This window comes from Rosa rugosa, chromosome 2, assembly GCF_958449725.1.
Source record: "Rosa rugosa chromosome 2, drRosRugo1.1, whole genome shotgun sequence".
NCBI classification, from domain to species: domain Eukaryota; kingdom Viridiplantae; phylum Streptophyta; class Magnoliopsida; order Rosales; family Rosaceae; genus Rosa; species Rosa rugosa.
In genome coordinates, this window is record NC_084821.1 from 64550561 (window position 1) to 64571978 (window position 21418).

At 37.1% G+C, this 21418-nt stretch overlaps 3 protein-coding genes across 4 annotated transcripts; 1 reads left to right on the forward strand and 2 right to left on the reverse strand.

Annotated features, from left to right (window-relative positions):
• Window positions 1-8933: 8933 nt before the first annotated feature.
• Window positions 8934-10891, forward strand: LOC133734086 (coatomer subunit zeta-2-like). Its single transcript, XM_062161737.1, has 6 exons — window positions 8934-9036; window positions 9311-9470; window positions 9587-9734; window positions 9836-9913; window positions 10027-10111; window positions 10628-10891. The coding sequence occupies exons 1-6, from the start codon at window positions 9013-9015 to the stop codon at window positions 10685-10687; spliced, it is 555 nt and encodes a 184-aa protein (XP_062017721.1). The 5' UTR covers window positions 8934-9012; the 3' UTR covers window positions 10688-10891.
• Window positions 10892-11466: 575 nt separating this feature from the next.
• Window positions 11467-13945, reverse strand: LOC133733448 (monooxygenase 2-like). The gene is made up of 5 exons (XM_062161067.1): window positions 13591-13945; window positions 13187-13249; window positions 12887-13064; window positions 12555-12783; window positions 11467-12264 (listed from the first exon to the last, which is right to left on the reverse strand). The coding sequence occupies exons 1-5, from the start codon at window positions 13809-13811 to the stop codon at window positions 11735-11737; spliced, it is 1221 nt and encodes a 406-aa protein (XP_062017051.1). The 5' UTR covers window positions 13812-13945; the 3' UTR covers window positions 11467-11734.
• Window positions 13946-17519: 3574 nt separating this feature from the next.
• Window positions 17520-19720, reverse strand: LOC133733040 (uncharacterized). 2 transcript variants are annotated; one of them, XM_062160652.1, is made up of 7 exons: window positions 19571-19720; window positions 18838-18903; window positions 18675-18733; window positions 18520-18584; window positions 18101-18192; window positions 17900-17935; window positions 17520-17791 (listed from the first exon to the last, which is right to left on the reverse strand). In XM_062160652.1, the coding sequence occupies exons 1-7, from the start codon at window positions 19703-19705 to the stop codon at window positions 17753-17755; spliced, it is 492 nt and encodes a 163-aa protein (XP_062016636.1). In that variant the 5' UTR covers window positions 19706-19720; the 3' UTR covers window positions 17520-17752. The 2 variants fall into 2 exon arrangements, with proteins under 2 accessions (XP_062016636.1, XP_062016635.1); XM_062160651.1 differs by having other exon boundaries at window positions 17900-17971.
• Between the last annotated feature and the right edge of the window lie 1698 nt (window positions 19721-21418).

A 21418-nucleotide genomic window follows, 5' to 3' on the forward strand; every position in this document is an offset into this window, starting at 1 on the left:
AAAGTGTGGGCAAAGATAGGCTGGATTAGATCTGCCTTGAATGCTAAACCATACGAATTTGAATGATGCGAGTTATGTTTGATGCGTCAATTTAGAATTATGAGTAAGAACTCTGTAAATGTAGCTTGTGCATCAGATTAATTTGTTTAATTTTTTCTTTTAACAATTTTTCTTGTGTACCATATGATGGAATCACAAACTAGTTATGCAAAAAACAACATTCATGCATTGTAGATATGGATCAATTATTCAAGAGATGGATATTGAATTATGTATATACTGTTTAGTATACGTAATTTAATTATAGTTGATTCTTTTTCTTTCCGATCAATTGTTTCATGACTTGACTTGCAGTGGTTGAGTAGAAACGTAATAATCCCATGATCCCATCAGTGGACTACAAGCCTAGCTATAATCACCCACCACCACCGCTACCGCCACTGCTATCATCAAATCATCAATTGTTTACATTTGCTGGTTCGTAGTTATGAGTGATCATTGTCAAAGGGAGAGCTATCACTAAAATGAGGACTTTCTAATTAATAATTTGGGTGATCTGGCCACTTTTCGATTACATTACTGTAAATCAATCATGAGATGTTTTTGTATGCATGAGTAGATCACTTCTAAATTTTTTTTCTTTTCCAATTGTTAATCGTTAAGGTAGTGAACTAGATCAAATCAATTAACGAACCAAATTTATTAAACATGAATCGTTCACGGTCGTAAATGATAAATCACAATTATTAATGCATTAATATCTAATGGTTGATTTGCGGAAAAATGGTTGACAAATGGATCTCACAAGAAAATTCTCATGAAGTTCTCATTTTAGTGATCCTCATTAATTAAAAGCTCTCCCCATTGTCAAATATATATTTGTCAAAAGATAAAATATTGTCAGTTTAGTCCCGTCTTTGTTAAGGTTGAGTGAAATTTGCACTCCCTTTTTTGTAAACTACACTCCTCTCTATTTTTATAATATTTTTTTATTGATGATGTGTGTTCAGTTTCCAAAATTGCCCTCGTCTGGTCTCTCTGTCATCTCTCTTTCTCCCCCTCCTCCCTCCCCGAGAATAGCTTGATTTCCTGATAATCTGTGTTTCTCTCTTCCATGCTCTACTCCCTTCAACTTCATTTCCTTTCAGAAACTGTCAATACCATCGTGACAAGAGCAAATCCATCACTTGTGCTTGGGTCTGAGTAATTAATCACCAACGTTCGGATAAGCTATTCTTTGAGTTGTTTATCTTTCTTGTGATTGGATATATATAATGATTTTCTTAGATTGTTCTGGGCACTTTCTACCTTGATTTCTACATCAAGCAATTCAAAGGAGGTGTCCTCTAGAAGCCAAAAGCGAAAGGAGGACTCTTTCTTCTTTCTTTCAATTAATTTCATTGATATCTAAGAGCATCTCCAACGGGTTAGTCAAAAAACTTGTGTCAAAATTGAATTTGAAAGATGATGTGTCATGGTCATTTTTGACAAATTTTTGGTCCAATGGATTAATTATATTTAAATATTATTTTATTATTTTTCGAAATATTTTATAAGAAAAAGAAAACTATTTTTCTCTTTCTTTTTTTCTCTGGTCAAGGTTGGATGTCACCAACCCACTCGGATCAGATCGATCTCGCTTGGAATCAAACCAGATCAAATCGAATTCCGATCCCAGTCACACCCCAACGATCCCATCTCCAAGCAGGCATCTACCATCTCGAGCCTCATCGCCGCATAACGGTGAAGTCTGACCTCCCTCAATGTCCATCTCCGTCCACCACCATCGTCTCTGAAACAACTTCCGCCCAACATCTCCCTTCCCCATTTCTAACACGGATTTCAGACCAAAATCTGACCAAAAACCAACAAAGCAACCAAGAGAGGCGCTTCCTCGTAGCTTTGCCGTAGGTGGATTTGCAAGCGGGCCATTAATCCCAGAGAATTAGAGAAAGAGAAGAAATTTTGGGGATAGAATTAGGACCATTTTTTGTTGTTCTTGGAAAACCCAAGAAATTAGGAAGAGGGTGTTGTTGAAATGAAGATTCTCCTTCTTGATTTTGCTTTGGTCTGGATAGTAGATACTGGGTATGAAGAAGAGAATGAACGAGAGAGATGAGGAAAGAGAGAAGATAGAAGACAGAAGAAGAGAGGAGAGGAGAGAGGAGAGAAGAATAAAAAAATAAAAGACAGTTTGCCTTTGGACTGTCAAATTTGACAGCCTCCTCGATATGTCTTTTGCCACATCAGACCACGTCAGAAATGGCACATGGATTGGAGTTAACAAATCTGTCAAAAGTAGCCGTTCAATTGTCTAAGTGGCAAAAAGACTAATCCATTGGAGATGGTCTAATCTCTCTACTTATGGGTTTTACATCAACAAAAGATTGAATCTTTTTCAGTGTGAACTCCAAGTTCACTTCAATCTTTCTGGATATTGCTTCTTCCATGGCTATCAAAGCCTTCTGCTTTCTGAGTCTAATAAGTAAATTTTTATCAGATTCTATCTGGGTTTTCTCTGATTATGGAAATTAATCCGGTTTTTGGAGAGTGTGATTAGATTTTGAAGTGAGGTTTTGCTGGAAAAAATAATTGCAGTGGGGTTCGAATCTGGCCGATCATAGCAGTCTTGTTCCAGATTATCAAGAAATCAAGCTATTCTCGGGGAGGGAGGAGAGGGAGAAAACTCTTGACAACTTGCCACAATACTATAAAGAGGATGGAGATGATCAATAGGAGAGAGAACCAACTTGACCGCAACAAGTGAATCCATTTCTATTTTCAACTGTCGACAACCATTCTGCCAAGCCATTTTCATTCCTTTCAGAAGCCCCCAAAGTTCAGCTTCAACAACTTGACCAATGCCCAATTTGGCAGAAAACCCATTCATCCATTCACCCTTATCATTCCGAAGGGCTCCTCCAGCACATATAATCCCAGTATTTTTATGCAAACTGCCATCAACATTTAACTGAGCCAATCCTTAGGCGGAAAATGCCAACACAATTGGGCCACCTGTCGTGAAGGTTTAGCATGTGTAATCTTATTTGCTTCAAAATATTATCTGGTAAACTGATGAATAATTAAAGAAGGCCAAACTGGAAATTTAAAAGTATGATCCAATATGATGCTGCACCTCCATTTCCATATATACCAAAGACCCATAGCAAAATAGCAACACCAAGGAACCTCATATTGCATTCTCACAGAGGACTTTAAATTGATAAGCAACCAATCATTAAAGAGAAGGTTGTAAGTGGAAGAGAACTCACTTGTAGGATGGAAGGCAGACCAAATCCTCATAGAAATAGTGCAGTCTTTGAACAGATGGTCCAAGGATTCAAGCGGGAAGCCGCACCTTGGACAACGAGTATCTATAGCCAAACTTCTACGAACCCTTACTTCATTCGTTAACAATCTATCATGCACAAGGGTCCATAAAAAGGTTTGATACGCCCAAAATAGACGCTCAATTTAACCCTGCAAAAATGTAGTCGTCAGTAGTAAAGGATAAGCAAGGATCGTTCGATGCCAGAGATTGAGGGTAACTATATTAATCACACAAAAGAAAACAAAACAAAACTAAACTAACAAATAAAAAAGAATAACAAAATCTGAACTAAACCAAAGAAAACGTCAAACAACAAAAAGAAAAGAAAGAAAGATGGAGGGACAGAGAGGAGGATTGCAGAGGCGTTGCAATCCTGAAACACACTAAACTGGGGTTTTTTGGGTTTTCTACGAAAATAACAGAATAGAAAGAAAAGAAAAATGATTTTGAGTTTAAGGTTTGAAAGATATGATGACGATGTTAGGAACTCGGAAATCCACCACCAAAACATGCTTGAGACAAATTTATCATCCTAGTTTCAATTACTAAGTCGTGAAAAAGGTTTCAATCAAGAACAAACCATGAACGCATGCATAAGTTCTTATTACTTCCCTAGATTACTTAAGCAAGATGAACGCACCATTACTAAGCCTTTAGAATAAACAATCAAGGTATAGAACGCTATCCTATCAACAATTTATTCTAAGCGTTAATCACATGTGGAAGTTTGATCGAAACAAGTATGCAAAACTAGTGTGGAACGCCTACCTAGCATGCAATCCTTTTTATTTGGTTTCACCTATTGTCCTATAGGTTTTACTACCATTGAAACAAGCATTATTAACCGTTTAGGAGATTAAAATACCTATTTCTAGCCCCACTCACATGATCATAATATTTTATGTGCGCATTCATAAAACATAAACATGCAAGAGTTATCTGTAAACCAAAACCAAACAAACAATTTCACCACAAAGCAATCATGAAACTAGGAATCAAAATATTGTCAAAAACATATCTTAGGGGCTTCAAACCTCGCCCCTAACAAAAGTAGATTAGCCACACATCGTCTCAAAATTCACAACTAAAAACATATAAGTTTGAATTACAAGAAAATAAAAACCGTAAAGGGCAGAAGATGGCGCTGTAGGGTGGTTATTTGCAACGTTTTCTGCTGCTCTATATATATGTGGAGCATCCTCAAGTTTTCTTTTCCAATTCTGCTTTGAAAACCTCCCCTAGTTGCTTGAGGATTACTCTGATTGGTGCCCAATTAAATGATTTCCAAGGCTTAATAATCTTCCCAAATTCTTGATGAATCTTTCTAGGACTCTCCTTGTAATTTTCAGCATCAATAAACTTCCAAAAATGCACCCAAAATTCGTCCATAGAAGATTTCTGCCAAACAGTCCTGTTTTGACTAGGATTCGATTTCTGACTCTGAAGCTTCCTTCTTGGACAAGAAACGACTTCGTCTTGACAAGTTTCTGGATGGTTCTTGACTCCCACGTGCTCTATGACATCATATCATCTAGAATGATCAACAACCTTCTGGAAAAACTCCAAGAAAATCGCCGGAAAAGATCTCCCAAAAAGCTTCGTGAAAAGATGACAGTTTCTGCCTTATCGGGAAGCATACTTCGACTTTAATTTCCTACTGCCTCGTTGATGCTTTTGACCTGTTCTTTAGCTGTAGTTGAAGTATAACATCATGTCTTCAAGGATCGCTGGCCCTTTTCGAAAAGGTACATCTGGAAGGGTGCAAGAATTGCTCCTCAAAACCGTTCCCAGAAAGCTGATTCTGAAACTGCAGTTTTCTGCTTTGCAGCAACTGTTTTGCACAATGATTTCCGTACTCTTCCCTTGTAATTTCTGGCCAAAAAGTTGATCAAACTTGATTATCTGCATCAGTACTTCATGATCTATGGCTTCTTTGCTCCCTTTAAGCTCTTATTTCTCTTGAATCACTCCACGAACTACCTAAAAAGAAAACGAAGTTAAAACTGACTTTTTAAAAGAAATAGCTAAGAAAAGTGTAAAGGATTGCACATTATTTTTGTCGCATTTATGCTCCTATCAAGGTTCTCACCTTAAGAGAGGAGTGTAGTTTACAAAAAGGGGAGTGCAAATTTCACTCCCCTAAATTTATCACAGTGCTAATTTGGAAAGATTCAAATTGTGTTTCCGTTATACGTTGCCGGGAAGAAAGGCTTTGAAAACTTATTAGGATTGGGTCTTCACAAGTTCATCTATGCATGGCATGCATGACCAATTAGAGTTTCACACTAAAAAGCAAGCAGAGTGATGTGAATTACTCATAGCTAGTTCGTGATGTATGGGCTTATATTTCAGCAAATGTTTTAAGTGGAGATCAACAGTACAAATTATGAAGCAAAAAAATGATCACACTAATATTTGTGTATGACTGCAAACTTCAATTGAGATATTGGAGAAAATTAACAAGTTTATTACCTGCCGATTCAAATTCAGTATATAGTGTTGACTGCAAACATTTCATGTTTATTACATACTGATTCAATATTTGTTAAGTTTACCAACAAGTTTATTAGTTTGATGAGAGATTCAGTAGGAAATTTAAAGCGTGACTTGTGCTCACAGAAAAGACCTTGCCTTTTTCTTTCAACTCACTATGGAGATCGACTTGTTTAGGGTTAGGATTTGGGTTTGGGTTTGGGTTTTTGTCAGTTTAACAAACTAACATAAAAAAACAAACAACTTTATTTGTTACTATCAAGAAAATGAAAACAGAAAATATTATATGCATTATACAGTTTGATACACATAGCAAAACAGTACAAATTTTCTAAGCAATTTCTATAAGCTGTGGTCTAGTCTGGCTTATTTGTACATTTTTGAAAAGCTTATTCCTTTTTTTTGAATCCAAGGAGGTCAGATATATTAATGTTCAGCAAGCAGTACCAGAAACGACACACCCATAAGGGCCGACAGAAAGAGCCGTCCTGTAGGACATACAAAGGACCTATACTAACATAGAACCTACGCACTCCCGGGTCACATTTTAAGGACGAATAAGCACCTTTATTCTTACAAAATCTAGTAGCGCAGAAGCAAGGAAATATAAAAGTAACAACCGAGCTAACTAGATTCTGCGACCTATGAAAATTTAAACATTGCTAGTAGATGAGGGTGCAAATTCCTCATCTACCAGAATAAAATTAAAAACAAAAAAGACAAAAGCAACCCAAACCCTAGCAGAGATGGAAGCCAAAGCCCATGAAAGGGCCCAGGCCCAACCACAGTTGCTAAGGACACCCCAAGCAGATACTTTTTCCATCACCAAACCGCCGCCGCCGTCCTCTTTGAAGCCCTTCTTGCAACCAGACCAAAACATAGCCGCATCCAAATCCCAAACCCGGAAACCACCGCCTAGAATCGGAGGTTTCGGGCCCAAGGAGAACAAAACAAACCTTGTCTCTAGCCGGTCAGTCGCAATTCCTGCATAGCACCTGGCAATAGTATCGCCACCACAACACTCGATCTGAGATTGGTCGTCTTGCCCCGCAGGACCACCACCACCATCACTCGACTCCATCAGCACCAAATCGAGATCCACCCTCGATTCGATTGACATCGACAGAAAAAGGAGACAGCAAGAGGCCCCGCTATCCACCCTCCTCCCACCATCATCGATCTGCCCAGCCAAACCCACATCGTTGATATACTCAAAACCATGACACGCCGCTTTCGCAACCGTTATCAGAGGACCACCACCAATAGAACCCACCGGCCATATAGCAAAAGTGCCTCTGGTCAATACAAGACGGCCAGATGAAGCAAGATCGGGGACATGATGAAACAGAAATCCATCACCGTCACCAGAAGAGCGAACAGAGAAGAGGGGATAACCCACCTTCTCGATCGTAGGTTTACCGCCGCCACTAGGGTTAGATAGCCGCAAGCGGACATACTCTCGTGAGAGAGTCAGAGAGAGAGCCATCTAAAGTTTAACAAAAAGTTAGAGAAAAAAAAGCTTATTCCTTTGTTTGGTTGTTCACTTATGTCCACAATATATAGTACCCATACCGGAAGCCCAATCTTAAGATCAAATGCCACTTCATCTGAAAATCAAACTTTGAGTTAAGAGCAATAAAAAGGAAAAGTAACAATTACACACTATTCTTATATGTAATTAGTCAAATTCCACCATAAGGAAACATGAACAACAGAATTCAGAGCATCTTGGCAATTAGAAATGCGGAATCTTGAGCAGAAAGAACCATCAAATCCCTTTCAAAATAATACAAACCCTTTCCCTCTTTATATCTCTCCGATAATCAATGCTGCTTACTCGATCCCTGTAAAAAATCCTGGTGCTGTTCTTCTCAAATTCCCTACTGATCGATTTTCTCATCAAATGACTACTTTACAGAATTGATCCCAAAAAAAAAGGGTCTTTACAGGGAAGTCCTAATTTCATAGACAGAGTTTCGAGAGTAATAAACATGAGAGACATAACAACACTATACACTGAATTTGTTTCAATAATTTCAAACTTTAGCTCTATCTCTGTATCCGGCTAATAAATGACAGAGACAGGAAACATGCAATGTTTGAAAAATTTAAGTACAATAACCAAAGAATTCCTCAATATCTCAAAGAACCAACATGCAATGCTGCAATTAAAAAAAAAAATACCAAAAATTCAATCAATTTATCACAGAAAAAAGATTCAATCAAAAATTCAACCCATCATCATTTCTCTCTGCTTTCAGTTTTTTCCATTCAAAGCCATAAACTCGACCATTTACTAAACAACAAAAAAGGTGAATTCATATACAGAAACAAGTGGTCAAGTTTATTGATCTTTCCTCTCTCTCTTTGTTGAACAAAAGGAAAATTATGAGAAAGAAGAGGGAATTAGAGTGTGGAACATAAAGTCTTGACCTAGCTCGATCGATCAGATGCCCCATCCAAATTGGGAATATATTTCAATGCAAACAATGATGACTTCCTTCTCCCGCATTCACTTTATTTTTTTGGCATAACATAAGCATATATGGGTAAAGCAGAAATGAATGGTCAGTGGCAACCAAACATAAACAATTTCGATGTTGAACTGCTGCAGTTTTCTTCTATTCATATCAATGTGCAGTTTTAGACTATCCAATGGCATAAGAAAATGAATAAGACTGACCACTTGGTGAATCTCAAGGCATAATTGATAATTCCTTACTTAGTTTCTACTTTAAGTAGTTTGCATTTGGACCCGGTTAAATTACTGAAAGTAAACTATCTCCAATCTTTCTTCTGAGTGGGATACGTTTCAAACATTTTTTTATATCTTGTATACGCCTTAAAGCACATAAACACTGCTTTACTTAATTTGAGTTTGAACATGTAATTGCTACTTTAGAAAAATGTGGACAACAAATAGTGGTAAATATTAAACTGTCAATTCACCTAGCTGATGAAACGAATCTGAAACTTAAGTGCCTATAGACAGAAAAAGAACTCATACTTAGGTTTTTTTCTTCTTTCATTCAAAGCCATAAACTTGACCATTTACTATATATAGCGAAAAAATGAGATTAAAGACCAAACTACCCATCTCAGTCCCTTTAAAGAAAAAGGTGTCTCAACCCTGAAACGCTGAACAGAATAGTGTATCTCAGGATCATCATCATCCGCATCACATCAAAATGGGAAGTCTCTTCAATTATCGTGTAAGTCTCAGAGTCTCGCATTTGGCGATTCCCTGTCAAAATCATTCCTCTTGTTTTACGAGATCCGCTTTGTATTTCCTTTGATTAGGAGATCCTCAATATGTGAATGTTGTATTTGTGTATGAATTTGGACTGCATTGATCCATAGAATCTTGATATGCCATTTGAATACAACTTATGATTTGTATTGAATGAAATTATTAGGCAACCTGCGTATAGGATTTGTAGTTGATGTTTATGCATGCTGTTCTGATCGACTTTTTATTTTATCTAGGATTCATCCCCATCTGTGAAGAACATTCTTCTTCTAGACTCTGAAGGGAAGCGTGTGGCTGTCAAGTATTACTCAGATGATTGGCCAACAAATGGTGCAAAGCTAGCTTTTGAAAAATCTGTATTCGCTAAGACTCTAAAGACAAATGCAAGGCTAGAAGGTACATACAGTGCCAGTCCAGTGATATTTTCTTTTTCTTTTATCGATATGCTACAGAAAGTGATGTTATATCACCACATTTACAGTTTTCATAATTTACTATTGTATCTTATGCAGCGGAGATAATGATGTTCGACAGCAACGTTGTTATATACAAGTTTATGCAGGACCTTCACTTCTTTGTGACTGGAGGCGACGATGAAAACGAACTCATTTTAGCCACTGTACTTCAGGGATTCTTTGATGCAGTTGCCCTTCTCTTGAGGTACACTTAATTGGTCATAACTTTTTCCTTAAACTCCTTTTACTTTTGATGATCATTTATTTCGGACCTTTGTTATATATTCATACATGTCCTACTTGCAGGCACAATGTCGACAAAAGGGAGGCGCTAGAGAACCTGGATCTCATACTTCTATGCTTTGATGAGATCGTTGATGGAGGGTATGCAATATGTTTCTTATATCGTCACTCTAAAGTTAGCACACTCTTTGATGAGTATGGCAAAGTCAACGAGTATCGGATTATACATCTCATATACTTAACTTGTATTGCAGGATGATACTTGAAACAGATCCAACTGTTATCGCAGGAAAGGTTGCAACTCATACCATGGATGCTGATGCACCGTTGTCTGAGCAGGTAATGCAAACTTTCTGTTTGATGGGCCTATAGTTGAAACCAAATTGATTAAGGGCCTGTTAGGTAGTGCTAAAATCGCTTTCAGACGCTCAAAAGTGCTTCTGGCGGCATTCAGTAGAAACTGCTGAAATTTTTTTCTTGGCTATTGAAGCACTAAAAAGTGCTTCCACTGGGCTTCTTCCCAAAGTGCTTCAAGTGCATTATAGGAAGCACTTGGTTAATGCACTTGTGTGCTTCTAACAGAAGCGCGTCCAGCAAAACAGTTGTTGAGCAAAAGTGCTTCCTGCTGAAGCACTCCCAAACGTGCCCTAATTTGTTGATAGCTTGCTATCTGTTTATTTTGAAATCTTGATGTACAAAAAATTTCAGATGTACAAGCGGCATTAACCCCACTAACACCCTAACTTTACGATCGAACTGGTATACAAACCACAGTTAGGCCACCTGCTACTATAATTTGAAGCTCTTCTTGTTTAGTATTAATCTAATCCTTGTCCTCATTTTCGAACTCTTCAGACTCTAACACAAGCCTGGGCTGTAGCAAGGGAACATCTAACCAGAACCCTTCTCAAATGATTTGTGTGCGAACGCAGTGCATTTGGTGTGATTGATGAAATTACCTTGATGTTGACAAGGTCTTGCTCTCTTAATTCATGTTGTAGATCTCATTGGATTATCAGCTGGATCATATGCTATGAGCTTGTTATGGGCACTTTATATCATTATTAAAGTTCTTGGATTTTTTATTTGAATAAAATCTGAAAATTAGGTTCTTTATTACTGAATTGAAAATAGAACAAACTCTTGGCTAGCTTATTGACCTGTTAGATGAAAATGTGAAGGTCTTTGTGCTGCCATGTCCTCGTTGGGGGTTTAATTAAACAGGAAATCCTTGGCTTCGGCTATGAAGGTAACGTGTGTACACACAGCAATATCAAATCAAATAAGCAAAAAAGTTTAATCAGGACATTTCCAATTAGGATCCTCTAAATTTTTGCATCGAGGATTAATTATAAGAAAAGCTATTATTTTATTTTCCCCACAAGTTCATAGCAATTGGGTCTATGCAAAGGACTGTGACTTGGTTAAGACAATAATAGACACTACTGATAAAAGTCCGAAGAACACCTATCAGTAATTATACCCAGAAATTTCATTACTTCCTTTTTCTACTGCAATTTTGCAATCATCAATTATTTCATGTCTTTCACAATGTTAAAGGTGAAAATTAAACGCATATTATTCAGGTTTATAGGTTACTTGGCTAGTTATATGTACATATCCATTATTTGTTTAAGATATAGGAGGAAATAAATTAAAAACTTAATAATTGTAAGTATTCCACATATGAGCTAGTAATCTTAATGAGCATTCTAACGGCCTTATTATTTTTCACCATTGAATACAACAATTAAGCACGGCTGAGTACATAATCAACTGATGCAGGACTGCATTACTACATTGGCTCTTCGTGAGGTCTCACTAATCAGTTGGTACTTGGTACGTACAACTTCTTTATTCTATAGTCTGCACTCGAGATCGCATTGTGTAGAAGAATCATCAACCTATATATTTTGGCTGCTTGGGAGGAGGTCAATTTCTCCACAATGAATGAAATGTGTACTAGAAGTCGAGTTTCCCACAGTCATAGTTTACGTATATAACCATCTTAAGGAAAAGGAATTTGTAAAATATGGAATATCTCAAGAATTTCATACCCCATCCAGATCCTCCCTGCTGCACCCATCCTGCTATATATGACCCTGTGATCAACAAAGCGACGCGCCACCTTCTTTCTTCCACATATTTACCCAGTACTTGACTAATCTCGTTCGGTACAAGTACACGTCCGTTCTGTACAAAGGATGTCCCAATATGCCTGCCTAAGATCACTGCATCTTCTAATGCTGAGCAACCTCCCTGTGCTAGGTCAGGTGTCATGGGGTGCATGGCATCGCCGGTCACCGTGATGTTTTGCTTGCTTAAGTTGCCAAATACTACGTTCCAGGGATATCTAAACATCAATGGAGCCCATGTTAATGTCGAAAGATCTGTGTGCTGCACAACATCTAAGAATATAGGTGGGAGGTCCTTGGCATAATTCTCAAGTACTTCTTTTTGTATATCTTCGGGATCTTTCGCTTGGGAGGTCCCTGCAATCAATCAAAATGTAGCATAAAATTTCCAGCAATTGATAGTTTGATAGAACTTAGCCTGCTAATCTGAGAAACAAAGCATGTGTCAAACCAAAACCAATTGACAATTGGTGGAGAAGCCGTCTTCCACACCAGCGATATACGTGCTCTCATATCTATGTTAATTAAGAACATCTAACCCAAAACCATCTGGCAATTTGGTGGAAGACCCTTATTGTTTTATATATGTAATTACCATACAGTCTGTCATATACAAATACTTTGTTGCACAGTTTAAGGTTTCGAACCTTTAGCTGGAGATGTGACAGTGAAGAACCAGTAGATCTCTTTGTCGGTGAGGGGAACGAAGCCAGCCCTTCTGCCTGATCCTACATACTGTCGCACCTTCTGCTCGAGTCCATGGCCTTGAGGATACACAGCCAAGCCACGAGCAGCTGATCGACCTGAAAGGACTGGCTCACGGAGTCCTAACCAGCGTGACACCACTGAGTGAACCCCGTCACACCCTATGAGAACCTATAATTGAAGAAAAGGAACAGACAAGTTATAGACCATTACTCCCTTCTATGAATTACTCAAGATTCCAATACAAATTCTATGCTAGTCCAACTAACTTTACCTTTGCTTTAATGACAGTTCCATTTTCCACGTGAACAATGGCAATGGATGAACCTTCATGTTGTTGTGTTTCAATAGAAGAGATCTTGGAAGAGAAACGGATCGAATGAACCGGTAATTCACCTGCCAAAGCCTCGAGCAAGGCTTTCCGGTGTACTGATCTCGGTCCAGCTGCATCACTGCATATTTTCATGATGATTGAGGATGACATTCAACAATATTCAAATCAGTGTATTGTGTGAATTTATATTCCGAATGCTGGAAACACAAAAATAATAAGACCTTTGCTTAATAAACTTACCCATTGGCTCTGGTGAAAGAGAGTTCTTGAACTTCTCCAGTATCAAGATCAGTTACATATCCCCTGATAGATCATAAGCTCCAAATATAAGTATAGGTGGAATATAGCCACAAATGACCACATGTTCCAGAGAAATGACCAAATACATGTTACAGTTCATATTAAAACTAATCAGAATAAGGAGGAAATTAAGGAATATAGACTTCAGTGACAACCACGAAAAATAACTCCTCTGCTTCAAAATTTTAGTATACTATATTTCTTTCTTTCTTTCTGCTTTATTTTTATTTTTTAAATTACAATACGAAAAAATAACAATAAAATAAAATGTAACATAAGCAAACCAAGATAATTAAGATCATACCCACAATTTTTACGAGTAAAACTAGAGCGTTTTTACTTACTTGAGAGATGGGGTATAAGTAGCAAGCTTATGAGAAACCCCCAAGGTATCAAGAGCAATCCAGGCGTTTGGGAATAGAGTCAAAGCTGCACCAGTGGCTCGCAGCCCTTCCGATCTCTCCAACACCAACGCTTCTATTCCAGCTCTCTTCAGCGCCACCGCTGTCGCCAGTCCGGCTATCCCTCCTCCTACTATCACCACATCCTCCACCGTTGTACCCATTCCGGCCAATCTTACTCGCTATATCTACCTGTGTCTGTATATATTTTTCTGACAAGTTATATACAAATTGAATAACTTGTTTGGTATATATAACTTGACCAGAAGGGCCGGCCATTTTACAAAATGGCATGCAATGTGATCGATGATGATGGGAGCAATTATAAAACAGAGAGTGGGTTTGTCACTTTAATGAGTCTTTGTTTTAAAAAGAATCAATAGTCTTTGTTTTGATGGACTAATGATCATTAAGCTGATTGACTTTAGATTCCCTCTCTATGATTAGAGTTGTCTCTGCTTAATTAACAAAAAAAATATTCATTAACGTTTGCCTTTCCCTTTTTTATTGTTTAGCTCTTCACATTACTCCATCGCTGTAAGAGCATCTTTAGCAGACTCTCTGTTTTGGCTTATTAGCTATTTTGGAGAACATGTTTAGCTTTTTAGATATTTTAGCAGTTGCACCAGACTCCTAAGTGACTCTGTATTATAACTTTTGGCTATCTCACTCCTAAATATAGAGAGCGAGATGAGACTTTCTATAATTTAAAACATTCATTTTCAGTTATTTTATGTAATTTATAAATATATTTAAACCATTTAATCTTCATTTAAAAAATAATATAAATTCAAAACTAGCTAAATTAGAGAGCACTGATGATGCAGACGTATTTATAAAGTGGTTAGCCAAAATGACTTTTTAGCTACTTGAGCTAAAATTTGACTCAAAAATGATTAGCATTGCTAAAGATGCTCTAACAAACAAAAATTAGTGCATACTATTTTATTTTTTCACCTTCATTTCTTTGATACAATTAATAATTATATTTTGAAAATCTCTAAAGTGAAAATATGTAAAACACAAAACAAGGGAACATATTCAGATGAACCTAGCTAAGAATTGTCCAACAATTGGTAGCAGTAATTGACTTATGTTCAAGGATTGGGGCAAAAATTTGTTCAACTCTCCTTTGTCTTTCACCCCTCAAGTGAATTGCATAAACTCCCAAAACCAAAATGAATACACTAAATACACAATTGATCATTTTATATGTTCAATTGTACACGTTCTTTTTTTCTTCTTTTTTTTTCCTTCCCCATCGGAGCTCAAAGTATACAAAAAAAAGAAAAAAATCATTTCTCTGGGCACCCAGAAATTGCTCTGGGCACCCACCAGAGTGTGAGACCGGCGTCGGGGCGTGGTTGTGTAAGGGGCTGAGTTGGATCGGCGTTGGGGCTGAGGTGTGGCAGTGGGTCTTGGATCGGAGTCGGATTTGTAAATGATCCCCGCGAGTGATTGTCATCTCTCTTCCCCGGCGACTTAGCGTCGACGACCACCGTTTTGCTTTCTGCGTTCCCTGCGCCGGTAGCCTAGACCGAAACCTGCTTCTTGATCATCATCCCCAACCCAGATCTCCAATCACCATCCATTCCTCGCTCGGCAGAGATGGTGGAGGGACGTCGAGATCTTCATCTCCAACTGCCTCGGCAATCACCGTCAATTCCTCGTCCGGCAGTGATGGTTGTTGTTGTCCACTGGTTGCGACTCGCGGAATCGACTCGGTCGAGGAAGGAAGAGAGAGAGAGGGAGAGAGCGAGAGGTTGAGACTCGCTGAATCGACTCGGTCGAGGAATGAAGAGAGAGAGAGTCTCTAAGAGGAGACGAGACAGAGAGAGAGTCTGAGGGTTTGTTAATTCAAATAACGGTAACATTGTCATTCATATTTAGATTGGGTAAATGGGGTTAAAAATCTCTTGCTGGAGTAAGTGGGCAATTTTTAGTCTAAAATTGAGTAAGTAGTCACGGCCCCTTTAATGTTCCTATTGATTCTTCATTCAAGCACGTACATCGAAAATTTGTCATCTAAGTTGGGACAAAGTTTAATATACCTTCTGTTGGACAAGTTGAGTGCAACTAAAAAATGGTTAGTTAGCCTTTCACCTTTCACTGATGTTGATTACACATATAATATGATTATAGAGTTGACTTCGTGTAAATAGTAATGAGATATTTGGGATGAAATTTAATTTTTGTGTAAATTAACTTGGTTTTTATTGTAAAGTCCTTATTAGAGAGAATTTTTTTTATCAAATTATGTCTAAATAATGTTATATCTTTGTTATTCTTTTGGTTTTCATGAGGAAAAACAAAATGCAAAGGATTCACATTCTGATGTTAGTTCCTGACAATCTTTAGTTCTTTACAGAATTTCACGGAAATGCATCGAATTCATGAAAACACCGAGAATGAAAAATATATACAACAAGGGAGAAGCAATGAGCCATCAGATGTTTACATTAGCTAATGGTAAGAGCCTACTTATTAACTACTACTAATAATCTCTTCGAGTACATGGAAAGGTTTGACAACTACATTAGGACTCGACTGCCAAGTTTCAAGTTTGTATTGCTTTGCTGTAAAAAAAAAAAAGGCATAAAAATCTTATTGGGTCTCGTAAGTACAAGCTCGGAGATAATCTTCTTTCACCTATATAGCATGGGTTAGCATAGAAGTACTGTGATTGACAAGTATCCCAACTCCGTGAATACTTTCTTAAATAAATACATTATTCCTTGAAAAACAGATCAACTACAAATAAAAGAGAGGAAAATAACACTAGTGAAAGTTTGTCCAATTTTTAAGTAAGATATTCGAGAAAACTAATAATTTAAAAACTCTTAACTTCTGATATACGTTTGCCTAATCAGGTTTATAGTGGTAAAATGCATTCTATTCCATTGTATTCTGATGAAGTGTTGCAATGTCATTATTATTAAAGGTAGTATTGAAACCCAACTTCAAACAATCTAATGCTGTTATGCTAGTCATAAATTAGACCATGTTGTTATTCTAGTGAGCCAACAGGCGCTTTAAAATATGCTCTTCTAAATTTGGAGGTTGAGGAGAATTCTTTGTAATATAACAGAGTACAATTTAAGAACCAACCGACTCTTCAATTCTTGACTGAGTGTAATATGATAGTAAATAGTTTGTGAAAAATATATAATTTATGAATTTCTATATGGTATCCAATATGTATTTCTTTCCTCCTCATAAGATACAGCTTTGTACATCCTCTAATGAGATTGTATTAGATTTTGCGACAGGTTTATCATTTCAATTTTTTTTTTTTTTTTTTTTTAGAGAAGCGGAATAAGAGCTAACTGAGCGCTCTTACCCGAATTTATTAATAAATAAAGAAAAGATACATAGTACATAGCAAGGGGGGCTAAGCCAATACCGTGCCATAAGAAAACACAAGCTGAACAAGTACAACTGAAAGTACCAATTACTAATACAGAGAAAGAACAACTAAAAAGAACAATTACAATAGGTAAAGAAGAAACTAATCATCTACCTAAAACGGTAGTTAGTGCCTGATGTCAAATCACGTCCATAGAGGCCTGTAACAAAAGAAGGGACGGTAATAAACTGATGTCAATTTTGAATTTTCCTGAGCTTTATCTTTTAAGAATTTTTTATGAGTATTTGTTATGATGTCTAGCACAGTGGAAATAAACATAAGGCATAACATACATCTACCGAGTACCGACTATCTTTAGTTCTTTACCCAATTTCATGGGCCATGCATCGGCGTCACAAAAACATAACAAACAATATTTTACGAATAAACGGGGAAAAATTCCGTCTAATTGCAAATTTAGTATCAACCTGTTTAGAGTTGGTTTTACTCAAAATTGCCATAGTCATTCCAATCCAACTGTCTCCATGTTCCATTTCCAATTGACATGTCAAAAGCTTACAACAATAATGGGTGGAAAATTCTCAACTTCATGCAAAAATTTGCACTGGAGGATATTACTCAAAATATCAAGATGAAAGAGTAGAAGCATGGATAGAGTAACATATTTCACAACACAATAACAAGTGCTTTATGTTTCAATTTACAGCGAAGCCATCAACTGTAACACACAAATCCAAATCAATCATCATCTTCAAGAACATTCCGACGCCTCTGAATCTGGAAAACAGAAAGTAACACAAGGCGAAATATCAGTATAGGTATATATACCATGGAAAAGGAAACAAAGTAAAAACTGTAATTAGATTGTCATGAGTCATGACTTACAGTGACTTTAGTCTGCTTGGTGGTTTGGTTGTTGATCTGTTCCAACAATGAAATAAGCTTCTCCTCAGTAACCTGACAATTGAAGTTCTAAGCACTTTGTTTCTCTTATAGATGAGCTCTTATGAATGCTTGCAGTGAGGAAAATAAAAAACCATGGGGAAAGTATAAGACAGACGAGGATATGAGAATGATACACCATACCTTCTCAGCTATTTGGCCCATTTGAGCAGCTCTCAGTATGACATCTTCAACACCTCTTGCCTTCTCAGGTTTCACCAAAGCAATTCGAGCAACTGCACATGCATAGCATTAAGTAAAAGATAATGTACAAGTACCCTAGGCAAATTGCACTTGCTATGCATTTGACTGAACCACAGCAGATCGTTGCTTGGGATTAATTTATAAAGATCGTGTCTTTTTCTGTCATTCTCAGTTTTGAAAAACTAAATATCCTTCCAAGATGTCTAAGTACTACATTATATTTACTAGTCAATAACAGTGATCCAAACATATTATCCTAAACCAGAAATAGTTTTTCTCCTTATAGATGAAGTAATAAAGGAAAATTCAGAGTAAAAATAAATTAAGAACTCAAATGCCTATTTCCGATATCAACTTACGTCTTTCTCGAGCTTCAGATGACAAAATCTGACTAAGCATCATCTGCCTCCGTTCTTCTGCCTCCCTACATTTATTGCCTTATGTATGAGATTAACAAGAACATTATTGGTACAAAAGAAAACAAAGTAACGCCCTAATTGATTTAAAACCCAACCTCTTGGCATCATCATTTGCCTTCTGCTGTTCAGGGTTTTGCTGCCCTCTGGCCCCTCCCTATGTATCAATGTAAAGTAGTGAGGTCAGCACAAAAGTGCCAAGAAGGCAACCTCTTTTTTGAGCAAAGATATTCAGAAAAACTCAAGTTATTGAGTACTTACAGCGCCTTGTTGAGCCATAAGCTCCTGCATTCTTCTTTGTCTGATTGCTTCGAGTTCGGGATCAGCCTAAGAATGGAATCCATAAAGTTAAAAAACAACAAACATCCAATGACAGGCAAACAAAAACTTAACAATCGATCATAATGACAAAAAGCATAAGTGTTAATAATATGCAAACAACAAAGATGGGTACACCACCACAAATAACACTAACAGTTTCTGGTTTGCGTCTTCCATCCATTCACCTGTATAGACTTAATGAAAGAAACAATGAAAAGAAGGCAGTGATTCTGTTGATCTAATCAAGTCGAGTAAGTTAACTCTGACCGTCTAGTTGAAAAATATGAACGAGTATCCTACATTTCTCGACATGATACAGCCAACTGGGGGTCCCTAAATTCAGATATGCATTACAAGAGTGTAAAGGGTTTCACAACTTCACTTGCACTTCAATTCCAAACCCTAAACTACTTATACTGTCTGAAGTCATTACTTGCTACTACTGCTAATAACATGGATCAAAGCATGTTTAATACTACTTCTCAGTCAAATTCAGCTCCAAATCCATTTACCAGCCAATTACATGACAAAAACACATTTGAAGAGTACAAATTGATTAAAACCCAGTCCTAATCTATATAAATATAACAAGTAGGATATGATAGAAAAGACAAAAACTTTGAGAACCCTAATTCTAAGTAGAAGGAAATTGAAATTGAGGGAGAGAATTTACCATTGATTCAAGTTGTGAGTAGAGATCTAAGCGCTCCGACCTGGGTTTGCGTTGGTCGGACGCGAATTCAGAAATCTTTATATATAGAGAGGAAAAAAAGGACGAAAGGAAAACTGGGCCGACCCAGTAGTTCATTCGATTTGTGTTTCGAGTTGGTCCATTTAGGTTTCTAACGGCCCACATAGCTATGATGAAAGCCGAAGCTCAAGCTTTGCGACCCACGGCCCCCTTTTGTTTTTGTCGTAAAAATTCAAATTATGAGACTGACTTGTGTCACGTTAGGCGTTAACATATTAATGAAATTTTCAAAATTTTAAATTTATATAATCTGTGTAAATGATGGATATCAAGAACAACTTTTCTTCCTTTAAAGTTGTAGACGTAATGTCACCTAATTGGACGATGGAAACAAAAATTTGTGGTCTGAATGAACGCCTAATCGAAAATCCACTCTTAGTTTACACCTTTGATTGTGATTATCAAGGGCGGAACCGATATATGGTATGACTGTATGAGGGACTAGACCCCCAACATTTGTCTACATCATTCTTAAATCAATTATGCCTCATACAATTATATAGAAATTGACCTTAATTCAATTCTTGGATCCCCTCCTAACCAATAGCAGCAACACAAGGTCCAAAAACACAGAGAATAATTCAGAATATCAGTGTACTAATTACCCAATTTATAATAAGGAAATATGAAAATGCTGCTTACTTGCTTAGAGGTTTAGAAGATTTTTTAATGTATTGTCATTGATGTCTAGCTTTTTGGGTTATTTTATTAATAGGTATCCTAGTTTTGCAATTCTTGAACCGCTTTCCCCAAGTTTTAAATCCTAGTTTGGTCTCTAGTGATCATCATCACCATCAACATCTTTCAAATAAAATTTCGGTGGTCTTTGCTTAAAAAATGATGATTTTTTGTTTGAATAGAAGAAAATTAAAAATTTTAATTTAAAGATTCAGAAACGTGTTTAGTGCGACTTCATTGAGATGAATGAATTAAGACGATCACACTTTATCAAGCTAAACTTCATTCACACACCAATCACTTCAATACCTTATGTAGTTACACGCTTTCGCTACAAAATTCGGTTGAGATTGAAACTTTACAATAGAAGTGCATGTTTCTATTTTTGCACTTAATAAAAAAAAAGATAAAAACCGTTTCAGATTTGCAGAAATTTGCTGGACTCGATAACAGCCCGTCCCCAGAAAGAGCATTACCTTTCTTAATCAACAGTCAGAAAAGCAGGAATATAAAATCATGGAATAGATTCTGCATGAAAATAAATCCATTTATAAAAATCAAACCAAAAGATGCAAGTGGGCCCAACATGTCACGTGTCTCTTATAAAGAAAAAACACGTCACTTGCCTCTAGTCCCTCCCACACTATAATTATTTTCACACTTTGACCAACTTAAAGAAAATGACAAACGGTGTAGCAGATCGATTAGCGCACATTATTAGTGTATGATATATGGTAAGAAGAGACTTTTATTATTATTCAGAATTTATTATAATTTCTATTATGAGAATTGAGATTCAGATTTTATGTCCCCTCGATTCCCAATATTTCTTTAATAAATAGACCGGGTGGGACTGAGACTCCCAGTTAGGCTGAGTTCTAAATTCCTCTTCACAAAAGAAATAACGGTGCCTTCGCATATTTCGAAGAAGTGAAAAACAGTTTCGTTTTCAAAGAGAAGAACTGGTTGCACGTCTTCGGGACGTCGTCAGACGGGTAGGTTTCGATTCTTAGTCAGCCGATGAAGGTCCGAAGCGGAGTATAGGCCAGAATGAGGAAGGTCGATGGTGGAGTCATCCGTATGCAACTGCCG